Source organism: Leptidea sinapis, chromosome 27 (genome assembly GCF_905404315.1).
Source record: "Leptidea sinapis chromosome 27, ilLepSina1.1, whole genome shotgun sequence".
Taxonomy (NCBI): Eukaryota; Metazoa; Arthropoda; class Insecta; order Lepidoptera; family Pieridae; genus Leptidea; species Leptidea sinapis.
This window is the reverse complement of record NC_066291.1, coordinates 5,395,507-5,408,245: the sequence shown is the minus strand read 5'-3', so window position 1 is coordinate 5,408,245 and position 12,739 is coordinate 5,395,507. Positions and strand designations below refer to the sequence as shown.

General features: G+C 36.9%; 1 protein-coding gene across 2 annotated transcripts in view; it reads right to left on the bottom strand.

Annotated features, from left to right (window-relative positions):
• Positions 1 to 188: 188 nt before the first annotated feature.
• Positions 189 to 12,739, bottom strand: part of LOC126972754 (cationic amino acid transporter 3-like) — a 30,002-nt gene continuing 17,451 nt past the window's right edge. For both annotated transcript variants that reach the window (XM_050819775.1, XM_050819774.1), the window contains 13 exons: positions 12,464 to 12,615; positions 12,095 to 12,223; positions 10,692 to 10,847; positions 10,027 to 10,131; positions 9,190 to 9,347; positions 7,911 to 8,027; positions 7,143 to 7,240; positions 6,072 to 6,211; positions 5,063 to 5,165; positions 3,870 to 3,991; positions 3,136 to 3,278; positions 2,406 to 2,514; positions 189 to 1,825 (listed from right to left, as the gene is read on the bottom strand). In XM_050819775.1, the coding sequence (XP_050675732.1) occupies positions 420 to 1,825; positions 2,406 to 2,514; positions 3,136 to 3,278; positions 3,870 to 3,991; positions 5,063 to 5,165; positions 6,072 to 6,211; positions 7,143 to 7,240; positions 7,911 to 8,027; positions 9,190 to 9,347; positions 10,027 to 10,131; positions 10,692 to 10,847; positions 12,095 to 12,223; positions 12,464 to 12,615 (2,938 nt within the window). In that variant the 3' untranslated portion in view covers positions 189 to 419. The remainder of the gene's footprint in view (positions 1,826 to 2,405; positions 2,515 to 3,135; positions 3,279 to 3,869; positions 3,992 to 5,062; positions 5,166 to 6,071; positions 6,212 to 7,142; positions 7,241 to 7,910; positions 8,028 to 9,189; positions 9,348 to 10,026; positions 10,132 to 10,691; positions 10,848 to 12,094; positions 12,224 to 12,463; positions 12,616 to 12,739) is intronic.

The following is a 12,739-nucleotide window of genomic DNA, read 5'->3' as shown; positions in this document are numbered from 1 at the left end:
TAAAATTCGCCCAGCGAAGCGGGCGGGAACGGCTAGTACTGATATAAATCTAAATAAAAGACTTAATCATATTATAATTCCTTCTTCTAATCCCGGAAGAAGGAAGTTGTTCCCTTGAAGGAAATGATACAGTATGATTTTGGAATTTTTCTTACATCACAAAATTAGTTACAAGTTAAATGAAAAGCTTTCGTTAAATTCATATTTTAATTCACAAAATAACATTATAAACTCGGCAAAACATCCATCCTCAATAATTGCGACACTTCAGTCTTTCAGGAATATGTTTGCGTTTATTAGAACTAACCACTTATATACAATTCGTTCATTTTTAAGTATTTATTTATTAGTTTTATAAATAAGGCACTTACTTACAAATAGGACTAGGCGCACCATAGTTATAACCAAACATATTACATTCATACTTGGTCATCTTTGAGTGTTAATCTAAACGAGTTTAACACTTCTCCAAATTTATCTTTTTGGCGCTTTAACGTATCGTTTTTCTCCATTTTCGGTAGCTTTGGTATACTGTCAGTACTTGAGCTATCTGTCTGATAAGCTTCTTCAGGAGTTGGAGGGTTGGATTTCATAAGTCTTGTTTTCAGAAGTTGAGGCCCACCTATTGAAAATATATTCTCCAACTTGGACTTTAAGTCTTCTCTGCTCATACTAATCTCATCTTCTCCATCGGAATTACTGTTATCTACAGCAATGATCGGCCGCAAGTTTTGGGTATTTCTCGGTGAAGTAATTACTTTTTTGAGTTCTAAAAAGAGCTGTGATCGTTCACGGTCCATAGCTAATTGTGACGTGTCTATGACATTGCCTGTTGACAGTGAACGAGCCTTCTTCTCGTCAATGTCTTCTTTGTTTGGTGTTAACATTTTGTTTTGAAATATGTTGTTCAGTTTGGACATAAAATTTACTTGTTTGTCGCTGCCAAATATCATATGTCCGTCATCATTAGAACCATTTGATTTTATACTCTCACGAGGTTTTAATTCCTCTTCCGGCTCTTTGTTTCTGGGCTTGGGAGGTCGAACTGAAATTGTATGAGATTTTATAAACGTCGGACTAGCAAAAAAATTTTCATCTAGTGGTGGTGGCACTGGTATATTTATTATCTCTTGGTTTGGTTCTTCTTCCGGTTCGTAGATTGGAGTTTTATCTAATGTATCAGAATACCCGGACTCGTCAGTTCTTGAATTATTATCTTCGTTAATATTTATATCATCACTAAGGTTACTTATATTATCTTCGTTTTCAAGATCACATTTTTCTTCTTCTTCATCAAGCTTCGGCAAGTCTTCTCTATGCACTTGAGCAATTACATCATATTTAGATAACACCTGATTACCAACGGATGCATCTGATCCTGCGTCCGATAATTCACTTAAAGATTTTCTACCCTCAATTGTAGCTCTTTCTATTTCATCATCTTGTTTCATATCTTTTAAGCTGATTATTTCCCCATAAGAATCTTCTTCGGCCTGTATTACTTGATCTAATAGATCAATTATCTTTGCTTCTTTTTCTTCATTATCTTCTACGTACGCTTGCTGTACTATTATATCTTCAGTAATTAAAGTATGATTTCTCATAACATTACCTTTGCCGTTTGAAACCATTGCGGTCATATTTATTTGCTCAACGCCATCTCTGATTTTCGTGCCTCCTTTATTGCCAACTTTAATAGTATTTGGAGGTGTAGGCTGTTCGACAAATATTTGAACAGGAGGTTTTCCATTTTTGTTTGCATGTGTGCTATTATCGTCACCCAAACGCTTATAACAACAAAGGCTTATGAAATACACTGGTAGACCTAAAACAAAACATTATTAATTTTACTAGAATGAGTATTTATAGGCCCCACCAAGATTGTGGGCTGTGAGTGGGGCTAAGCTGGTATATGATTGCGTTGATATTGAATTGAGTTATTCCTGCGTTGAGGGTGACCTGTCCTTGCTTTCTCCTTCCATTAGGTCCTATTAAAGGGCCGCCTGTATCACTCTGAACAATTTGAATTGCAGTTTATACCGTAATTAGGAATAGTGGTAAGATTTCCACTGAAGTTCAAATATAGAAATGTCATTTGGCAATGTTCGAAAAAAACAAGTTTCTTTTAAAAAAAAAGCATGAAATCTACGCGATAGGTAACAATGTAAACAACAATATATTGATCATATTTCATGACAACAAAACACATTTTTGAGTAATTAGGAATTATTTGAAACATCGAAATTTTGTGTGCAGTTTGAGCTTGAGATTGTGAATCACAGAGCTTGTATGGACTTTCAACTTTATGCTGTCTTGTGATGTAGGTAATGTTGGTATTGGTTGCTATGAAGCCAAATCAAAATCAAAAACAAGCAGGTAACAATGAAACAGCATGATGGACTTACCTATTGCAATCCAAATAAGCACCCGGATCCAGGTTTGGATGTTGATGAGTATCATAAGATTGATATTGACGTAAATACTTAAGCATGGAATCAGTGGCACCAATGGGGTCTGAAAACAATGTCACCTATATATAAAATACATGAAGAAAAAACTTTAGATCCATTTTAGAATGTCGTCGACCATGCGATAGTGTGATTTTTTATATAGAGAAGTGCAGAAAACAGAAAACTTACGACGAATAATACTGTCTTAGATAAGTAAATTAAATAATTTGCTTAGACAAATGTCAGATGACAACATTTAGTATCAAACGATTTAAGGGGTGACAAAAAACATATAATATCTTTAAGAAACCTCTAGTTTCACTGAAGGAATAAATGAAACTGAATTTTAATTTTTGAATTTTATTATATATGTTTGATTAGTAGGTAATTATTACTTCCCTTTGCAGAAAGCAATCTTTTATATTTGACTAAATCACACGTATTAAGTATGACAAAAGTGTAATTCATGGAACCTAACGGAGTTTACCTTCACTATAGGTCGTTGTATAAATGAAGTGAGGCTATAGGTATCACTCTGCACCCGTCGCTTTATTTGGAATGTCATACCCACCCCTTTTAATCCGTTATTCGTTTACCGCTATAATGCGGCCGGAAAGTCCTGCCCCAAAGAAACAAGCACATACAGTAATTTCGAGTGTTACTAAACATAGCGAATGGGATTCACCTTGAAAGACAACTCCTCGTGGTTCTGGGGCTGTAGCGCCATGAGCAGCATGAGCAGCACGGCAGCCGCGTGGAGCAGCGCCGTCGGGACCAGCCACCTCTGCACGTGATTTACGACCAGCGCCAGGCACAAGCACGTTAAGACTGTTGTGGACATTGTTACATCGTTAGTGACACTACTCACTCATCTAAATGTACATGATCATGGAGCAACAGCAAGACCTGGGAGTTGTTCAATCAAGTTGTTAATCAGTACTCGAACGGTTGGCTCGGTTGGAAAGAGCCCTCGGATGGAACACGAGAGGTCGCGGATTCGAGTCCCGCACCGTTCATCAATTTTGGGTACAATATTAATTTGCTTAAAGGAACTCTCACACATCATAACCAATTTGAATCTTTGGCGAGTTTCAATGATACGCGTCGATTCAAATTTCTTTTTAGATACAAAAATAAAATTTGCTCAGTACATTAATTAATTTGGGTGAAATTTGTGCAATAAACGATATTTATTTATTAAAATTTACCCCAAAAAAAACCTTATCTTTTTTAGTGTTTGGCAGACAGTGTTTTATCACATTCTCATTTCCGTCACAGTATTGGAATTGGTTATGTTATTGTAAATATATAATTTTATTTTATTTATTTTCGATAGTTCTCAAAGATAATAGACTCAAAAAACTGATAAGCTACTTAGCAGCTATGACTATGATAATTTATTCAATTATAAATACTTACTAAATAAGATCAATGCAATTCTAATAAAAGTCAAAGAAGTCTTTGTGGGTGATTTTCTGCTAACATCAAATATTTGTTTCAGAATATTTCCATCATCAGACAACAAGTGATCTGAACGATACCTGAAAAAAAAATCATTATTCATTATATAATATATTAAGTGGCCAGATATCCAGATGGATGCAATTGGTAGAGTGATAATATATGGATAGATAAGTTTGCGTGTCTTATGCAAACAAGAAGATATGCAATAACTAGAAGAGAAAACTATTAATAACTAGTTGACCCGACAGACGTTGTTCTGTATATAATAAATAAAATAATGTTTTTTATTAATTTGTCAATAATATATCATAACATCAAGAATTATTTCGTAAAATATGCTCCCTGTTGTCGCAGCAGAACTGTCAAACCGTGCGTCAATAAATTCTCTCATAGAAAATATGTCCATACAAAACAAATATCGGACGACGGGCGACACATCAAAGGAAAAACAAAATTGTTGTTTTTATTTAATTCCGAACACTATCATATTTATTCACCTTTTAAACCTTCCCTGGACTTCCACAAATAATTCAAGACCAAAATTAGCCAAATCGGTCCAGCCGTTCTCGTGTTTTAGCGAGACTAACGAACAGCAATTCATTTTTATATATATAGATAGATAGATTATCGAAAAAAAAATTATTCTTGATGTGCCGTATTATATGGAGATGATAGTTGTTAAGGCAATTACGAAATGCAAATGCTGGTCAGACTCGCGTATGTAAAGGAAGATAATTCATCGATAATTTATAATGTAGATAAGTGCGGCATGTGTTGTTTCTAGCTAATTCCGATTGTAGGTAACACCTAACTTATCTTGACTTATGACTTAACTTAACTTGTCACACAACATAATATAAGCTTTCCATGGTGGTTAATGTGAAAGCTAATTGGGTGGAGGTTAAACTAAGCATTGCTCATTTTACCCATTTCCACGAACTTCACAAGAGAGATCACAATAGAAGTTGTACCTTCTCTATATAGATAGGTTAAGGATTTGATAAAAGAGATTTGTAAATAATATATAAATGGCATTTCCAGTGTTATCAGTGGCATAATAATGCATGTTGAAGGCATCCATCGTTTCACTGATCATGCATAGGAATCAATTGGTGATGTAAATGTAATGAATAGATTATCCACGTTACCTGAGTAATATGATGCAAGAAGCCACGATAGTGTAGCACACCAGGGTACCAACACACATCATCCTCACCAGCTCGTTCAGTTCCACAACCGCAGACAGTACAGCTAAAAACACAAAGCAAGAAAATGCAAATTACCTCCAAATTTACATGTAAGAAAAAGTTTAAAAACATTTTTGTATTGGATTTCTGGAATGAGATATTATGTTCAAATCATTGTGTTTGAAGGATTAAACGACGGTTGACTGTAGTAAATAGAATAGACGAGTAGGTGGACGATTAAAGTAAGTAGACATACGAGTAAAATGTCTACAGCAATATGCGTGTTTCCAAAAATCCGATTAAAACCAACCCAGTTATTTTAAAATACTAGACATTTATTGGGCATTCGTAATTTTTTCAAAGATATGGGATGGCTACCTACTATGTTAATTGAAATTCTAAAATATTTTCAAATCAAAATATTTTTTTTGGCAAACACGTGAATTTGTTTAACAAATAGTAAAGTCCACGATCATAATTGGATTTTTTCCTCATTCGCCTCGCAAAGTTTCATTCCACACAAGAGTTAAAAATAATGAATTATTTCTTGTTTAGTGTTCACTTTTTGTCCTTTATTCCCTTCGGGTAATTGTTTGTTTTGTACGGACAGCGTACAATATATTTTAATTAATCTTAATTTTGCGAATGGATATTATAAATGAACTCAAAAAGTTAGTACTCAATACCAGAAATCAATTAATGACAACAGGAGCCTTTGTAACCGTTAAATGGAAACGTCTCAAACTTCTAACTTCATTTATAATATACCTAGATTAATTATAATATCAATGACCCGTGACACTACAATGTTACTAAAACCAGGCCGTTAAATTGTAAAAAATGAAGTCGATTGACAATATACCATTAAATTATAATATCACTAGTGAAATTGTAATATCACGGCTTCGGTAATATACCTGCGACATATATAATAATCATTACATAATATAAGAAGCTGATTTGATCGTACCAATAACAATAGTTGATAATATGGTCGCGATAGTTGGAGATTTGTTACCGGTGCTGACTCTTCCTAGCCAGCGCACCAGCAGACCATCAGATGCCATGGCGTACAGCAACCGTGGCATGGGTAACAAACCACCAAACAGACTGAAACAATACATTACTTTTAATATATTACCATTCCGTTCCGGGAAACACTGAGCGTACTGTCAATGCGTATTATTTTACATGTATTAATAGATTGCTTAGAATTAGGATGATTTGAGTCAATGTATCTATTGAAACAAGCCATAACTCCAAGCAAAATAAACCATCTTATAAACAAAATAAGGATTTGAACTTGGTTGATTCGATTTTGGTGTATCTGAAAAATCTATGCCCTGGGGCACTTTCGGAAGTTTAAAAGACTAGTAAACTTGGTAACGATGAGTAGAAGATATAAATTTGTGATTCAAATATAAGCTGACATATTTTACTCTAATCTATCCATATATTAAAATGAGATAAAGTTTGTGAGGTTGTAGGGGGTAATCTCTGGATCTAATGAGCCAATTTTGTCACTTTACCAATAGATGGTCACATTATTTGCGAGTCTCTTAAGACTTTTTCGTGGTAGTTGGATCGTATCACGTTGAGGTCTGGCATTCCATTAGGCATATCACAGCCACTATTTGGAATCAATTACCGGCTGCGGTTTTCCCGACCAGATACGGCTTAGGGACCTCCAAGAAAAAAGCATAAGGCCGGCAACGCATTTCTTGACACCTGTTGCTGCAGATATCCATGGGCGGTTGCCTCACCTCTCCCCATCCCGTGACCCTCTTTCCCGTTTACCCCTCTTATATAAAAATAATAGTTGGACTTGCAAAATATATCAAACGCAGCCTTAATGATAATAATTATATACATATATTTCATGAAGGTAGCATGAGAACGTATAATATGGTAATACTGGTGAATGCCGACGAAGTTGCGGGCCACAGCTAACCTACGCATAAAGGGATGGAAGGAGGCACAATGAATCAAAAAGAGAGAGAAGAAAATTAAAATAAAGTAGTAAGGAAAGTAAGTAGCTCACCTCGCGGACATGCCACAGACCGCACCGGTGAATACCAGCCAGCGCGCCCATTCCCAGCCTACGTGAACAAATGCACTAGCCACAGTAGCAGATACATCCTGGCAACAAACACAACTTTGTGTAAAGTCCGAATTCCAGATGGTGTCGCAAGGCCAACCCTTCATTAATTTCGAAGAACTATAGGGGACAGCAGACGTAAGAATTTGATGTTAATTTCAACACGATTTCTTCACATATTCCAATAAACCGGGTGTAAAGAGATGAATAGACTGACAAATCGACCGAATGAAGCAGTGTAAAGTGTCCTTCTCTCATTCATCATAACCGATAGATCCGATCGCAAAAGTTATGTAGCTGAGTGGCCGATACAAATAATAACGTCATTGCTAATAATGTTGGGTAATACGAACTAAAACAACATATTTAGAAATAAAATCATCTACAATTTAATATGTAACATGGACCAGGCGGGAATCGAACCCGCCCATTTCGAGTTCCGTACGAGCGCTGAGCGTCGTACAAACTGAGCCAACCGTACGAGTGACGCATTGATCGTAATCTTATGGTATGTCTTATTCAACTCTCAGGTTATGGCTTCATGTACAGGATCTACTTTATAGTTGATAAGCTACTCAACCCCAGTAATTGCATATTAGAAATTGATCTGAGATGTCGTTCTTTCAAATTTAAGCAGTTTGTTATTTTTAAGTGATATTTTTCACTTCTGGGATAGATGGAATCACCCCGAAGACTGACACAATGATGTACCTGCAGGTAATAGGGCACCATCATGGTGATGACAGTAGACACGCTGGCGTACGAGAGGAAGGCGATAGCGAGTACGGCCAGGATCGAAATGGGTATTGCACGTCGTGGATCCCTCACCTGGAAGGATAACAATCAAAGATATAAGAATTCTAGAAGACTAACATAGCTGTATATATGGGGTTTTTCAATAGGCACTTGACAATTTTGAATTTAGTTTGTGAACGCACCTTTTCACTTAACATTGAACTGTCACTGTCAGTTTATTCAGTAGACATAACCTTTTCATTAACCATCATCGGTGGCCGCTACTTAAAGAGCGTTCACTCCGATTTTCGGTCGTAATTCTCGCCCTAGTAGACAGGCAGTAATAAGTTTAGTGATAAAGTGGGTCCAACGAATCGAACGCTGCAAACATGCCCGCGGTGGCCATATGAGCGAAGTCAAGTTCCATTCATAAATGTTTTGAATGTACTTCAACCCGATAATAAAGTTTTTGAAATATCTCCGATGGTTTTCATTTTATTTTGAAAAAAAATTGTCCTTATTGGAAAACCCTTTAGTTAATAGCAAGGTTAAGAGGAAACATTACCTGAGGCCTTTTACAGAATTCTAGACTAACATGCCGTCGCGCTAACGCGAGCAAAATAATCATCAATGCCATAAAAACAACATCGGACAACTGCAGCTCCAATAAAACGGTACAATTAATTTAAATTGCTGGAACTAAGAAGTAAACATTATGTGTCGCACTGTTTTAATTTTTTCGCTTGTTGCCGAATTTGTATACATTAGTATTCTCAGTTTCTTCGAAGCCAATTATGTTATGCCTTATATACGACCACTGTTGTAGCAGTAAATATGTATTTTCATAAGATACTACTTCAAGTAGAAATGATAAAGTCACAAACCCTTAAGCTGCCTCAATTGGATCGTGACCTTCTGACTGAATGGTATTTCCCGACTCCCATCACGCCATCACAAGCTTCTGATAGCGACTTTAAATATCATGCTGGAATGCAGTATAAAAATGATGAAGAAGACTACAGGGAGCTCCCATTGCCCAATTCTAAAACGTCTGCTGCGAGGCCAACAACCCCCGGTGCAGAGAAGATTGAACTGTGCTATATAACAGTTAAGAAGATCAAGAAGATCTAGCAGCACTCTCAATCTTCTTCAGGTTGCAGGTAATCTAGACGTGAACCAATTTGAGTGGGGATTCTCATTAATGACGACGTCACAGAATCACGGTCTCTCGTGAAGAAGAGATTGCTATACTAACCTCTTCACCGGTGGAGCTGATGGTATCGAAGCCGACGAAGCCGTAGAAACATACCGCCGCACCCTTCAGAGTGCCCCACACTCCGTAAGGAAAGAACCCACCGCTGCCGTAGTTCTCTGGCACTTGCGACGCCGGGATATCCCAGTTAGTGGGGTTCGCTACAATACATAGGTTGACATTGATATTGCTTCGCAACAATGTTGAAATAAATTTTATACGACCACTCTTCAGATTATCTATCCTATATGGTTTGGCTCCATTTTAGACATGCGCAATGCCAGGGATCGAGAAATGCGTTGCCGCCGTTTGAGTTGGGAGTATGCACTGAGCTTGAAGGTTCCTAAGTAATATCGATTTGGGAAAACTGCCTCAAACTAGGCATAGCGTGTAAATATGGGTGCAATTGTCTTGCGTTTCATACAATACTATATAAAAACTTGAAGATACATAAAATACCTATAAACATTCATGATTGGAAACATACATCCAAACTCATCATATAAGTAAATGTTTGCACCTACCGGGATTTGAACCCGGGACCTAACTCAGTAGGCAGGGTCACTAGCCACTGAGGAATATATGGGACGTCATATTGAATGAATAAGTAATTATTTATTGATTCTTAAATTTAAAAAAAAACTACCTATAGAGCATTTTTCGGTAAAATTAATAATTTTGTAGCACATCGGCTTGTGACTCTAAATTGGCTTGCAGCTAAAGTCCAACTAACAAGTCATGTTTGAATAGTAACTAATAGTGAATAATTTAGAAAAAATATGTGAAGTATGGACTACTTCGTTTCCCTTTTGTCCAAACATCTTATATTCGTTGATTTACCTTTAATTGCTCCGGCGCACACTACGAACAATATTACCACAACGTTGATTAAGGACAGCACGTTGTTCACCAAACAGCTCTCACGAACACCCACCGCCAACAACACTAATAAAAAAAACATAGCCCCCTTTTTAATTTTGCAGTATAATATAGCACAGGTTACTAACAAAGAGGATGTAAATACTACGTAATAAGAGGCGAGACTGCCTAAGTAGAAATTGCAATTTAGTTTAATATGAAACGTGCAGTCAGATTTGACATAAGTTTTAAATAGTAACTACAATATGGCGACGAAGTATAATCCGGCTAATTTTGAAAGCGAACAGTTGCTTAAAGACAATGTAAGCACACTTTTCTCCTTAGTCGTGTGTCAACGGTTACTGTTCGAATCGGATTCTAAATTCAACATACGTTATCTAAACTTAATAAGTGTTCTACATTGCTGTGTTTTGACCAATAATATTTTAAACAACTGGAGTAAATGGTGCAATGTATAGATATAGCAGTCGACGCTTCTTATGGTGTTATTTGTGGCATGTTCCATATTTCGGCTTTGTTTTTATACGATGTGATTTGTGTATATGTATAGAACGTCGTTGTATTTCATGAACAGTTAAATCTTAGTGTAATCATCTCTTCTTCAGTAGATTACAAATATAACTTACCACCTAAGACCAGGACGACAGCCAGTGCGAAGAAGTCAAAGTATTCGGACCAGGGTGAGATGGAGAGCGGTGCCACAGAGATGAACGCACTCGACATACGCTTGTCAAGCATCGCGTCCACATACACGCTGAGACCCTTAGCCACGCTGGCAGTGCCTGCACATAGTACATTATATATTTAGAAACATTGTTTTAAAAGACGTAGAGTACATCAAAACTAAGAGAAGTTGGGTTACAAAAGAGTATAGATAATTAAGAAGAGTATATATTTACAATATGTAGATTTCCTTCAACAACATTTTTTTGTTTTACTTTGGTACGTTCATACTTTTTATTCTTGCGATTGGTTCTATGATCATCAAAGACAAAATTAGTTCTGGTCCTTATTTATCGATAGCAAACAATAATAAATTCAACGAAGTTGTTTGTTAGAAGTAGAAAATATATTTATTAAGGGTTATGCACTAACGAGCTATTTGTATGGGATTCTATCATAGTTTAAAAGCTGGCCAGATATCTTTCTTCTTGATGGAAGATTATCATAGTTTAGATATTTCTTGCAATGCTCTTCCTGTAGCGGAAATTATTTTAAACGACCAATAATAATACGCTTCTTGCAGAACAGCATTTCCTCACACATACAATTCTTATATATATTTGAACCCCAGCGGTTCAGAGACACTAATCATTGCTTCATGATATCGTCATCAGGCTATACGCTTTTGTTTGACCTCTTTTTCCATTAACCCACCTATTTCAAGCCCATTTGGTATAAAAACTATAACAGGTTATCTATCATAATTCGAAGGTGTTTAAAGTTCTTGATATTTCAACATTTTTTCTAACGTTGCAAATGACGGCTTGGCTGAAGAAAACAGGCAGCAAACCCATTAATAAACAATAGCTAAACATCTTTTGTACTTATATTACATCGAGTTGCACACTCCGCCTCTGCAGGGCTTGAATAGAGGCAGAAGAAACGGTCGTACTAAAATGTACGGGTCTGGCCACATACCGGGCGTCATCGTTTCCCGGGCGAAATCTCCCTGAGGTCATGGATGACGGTTTCATAAATTACCTTATTAAGAGTTGGGATGGCAGTGTTAGCCACCTAACCTGTCACATATAATAGACGTAAATATACGGTGAGTTGTGGAAAATAAACGACATAAACCTAAATGTACATAATATATCAATGTCATAAGCCAAACTAACGAGCAATTCAAGTTAGGCGCAGTAAACACTGAGACTGCGGGTAGATCGATAAATCTGCTAACGTCGTCAGTTGATACGTGAAATATGTGAAACTCTTGCAATCCATTAACCGTTAATATCAAGTTAATACCATAATATTTTTAAGGTACAGAAGGATCTCCTTCGTAAAGGGTAAGGTAGGTTCGTACCGAAGACAGCCTCGAGTATCATGTTCCAGCCGATGATGAAGGCGACGAACTCTCCCACCGTCACGTACGTGTAGATGTACGCCGAGCCTGCACGAGGCACGCGCGCGCCAAACTCCGCGTAGCACAAACCTGCCCAATCAACACATAATACTCAATTTAAACAGTATCCGATGCATTATAACAACAAAATTACTTCAAAACCACACATTTCAAAGTCAAAGTCAATGGGCAGGGAATGTGCATGAAGTCGTAACATTTCTCATAAAAAAAGATTTATTACGTATTTTATATGTTTACCAAACACAGACTCGTGCTGCAGTCAAACTTATGATACAGTATACCTTGACATTACTATCATGATTGTGTTACCGGCGAACAAGGAAGCGATGGCTGCAATGAGAAACGATATGATGATGGAAGGTCCGGCGAGACGCAGTGCTACGTAGCCCACCAGTACGTAGACCCCCACACCTAGTGTGCTGCCCACGCCCAACGATGTCAGGTCCCACACAGACAGGCATCTGGAATATACATGCGCTCATTAGACAATCCGCCACGGATGCCGAAACTTGAATCTTCTTCTTGCTTGAAATTTTTCCAGAATGGCAAAAATAATGTAAAGTAAATCTTCCTTAATAATCCCCC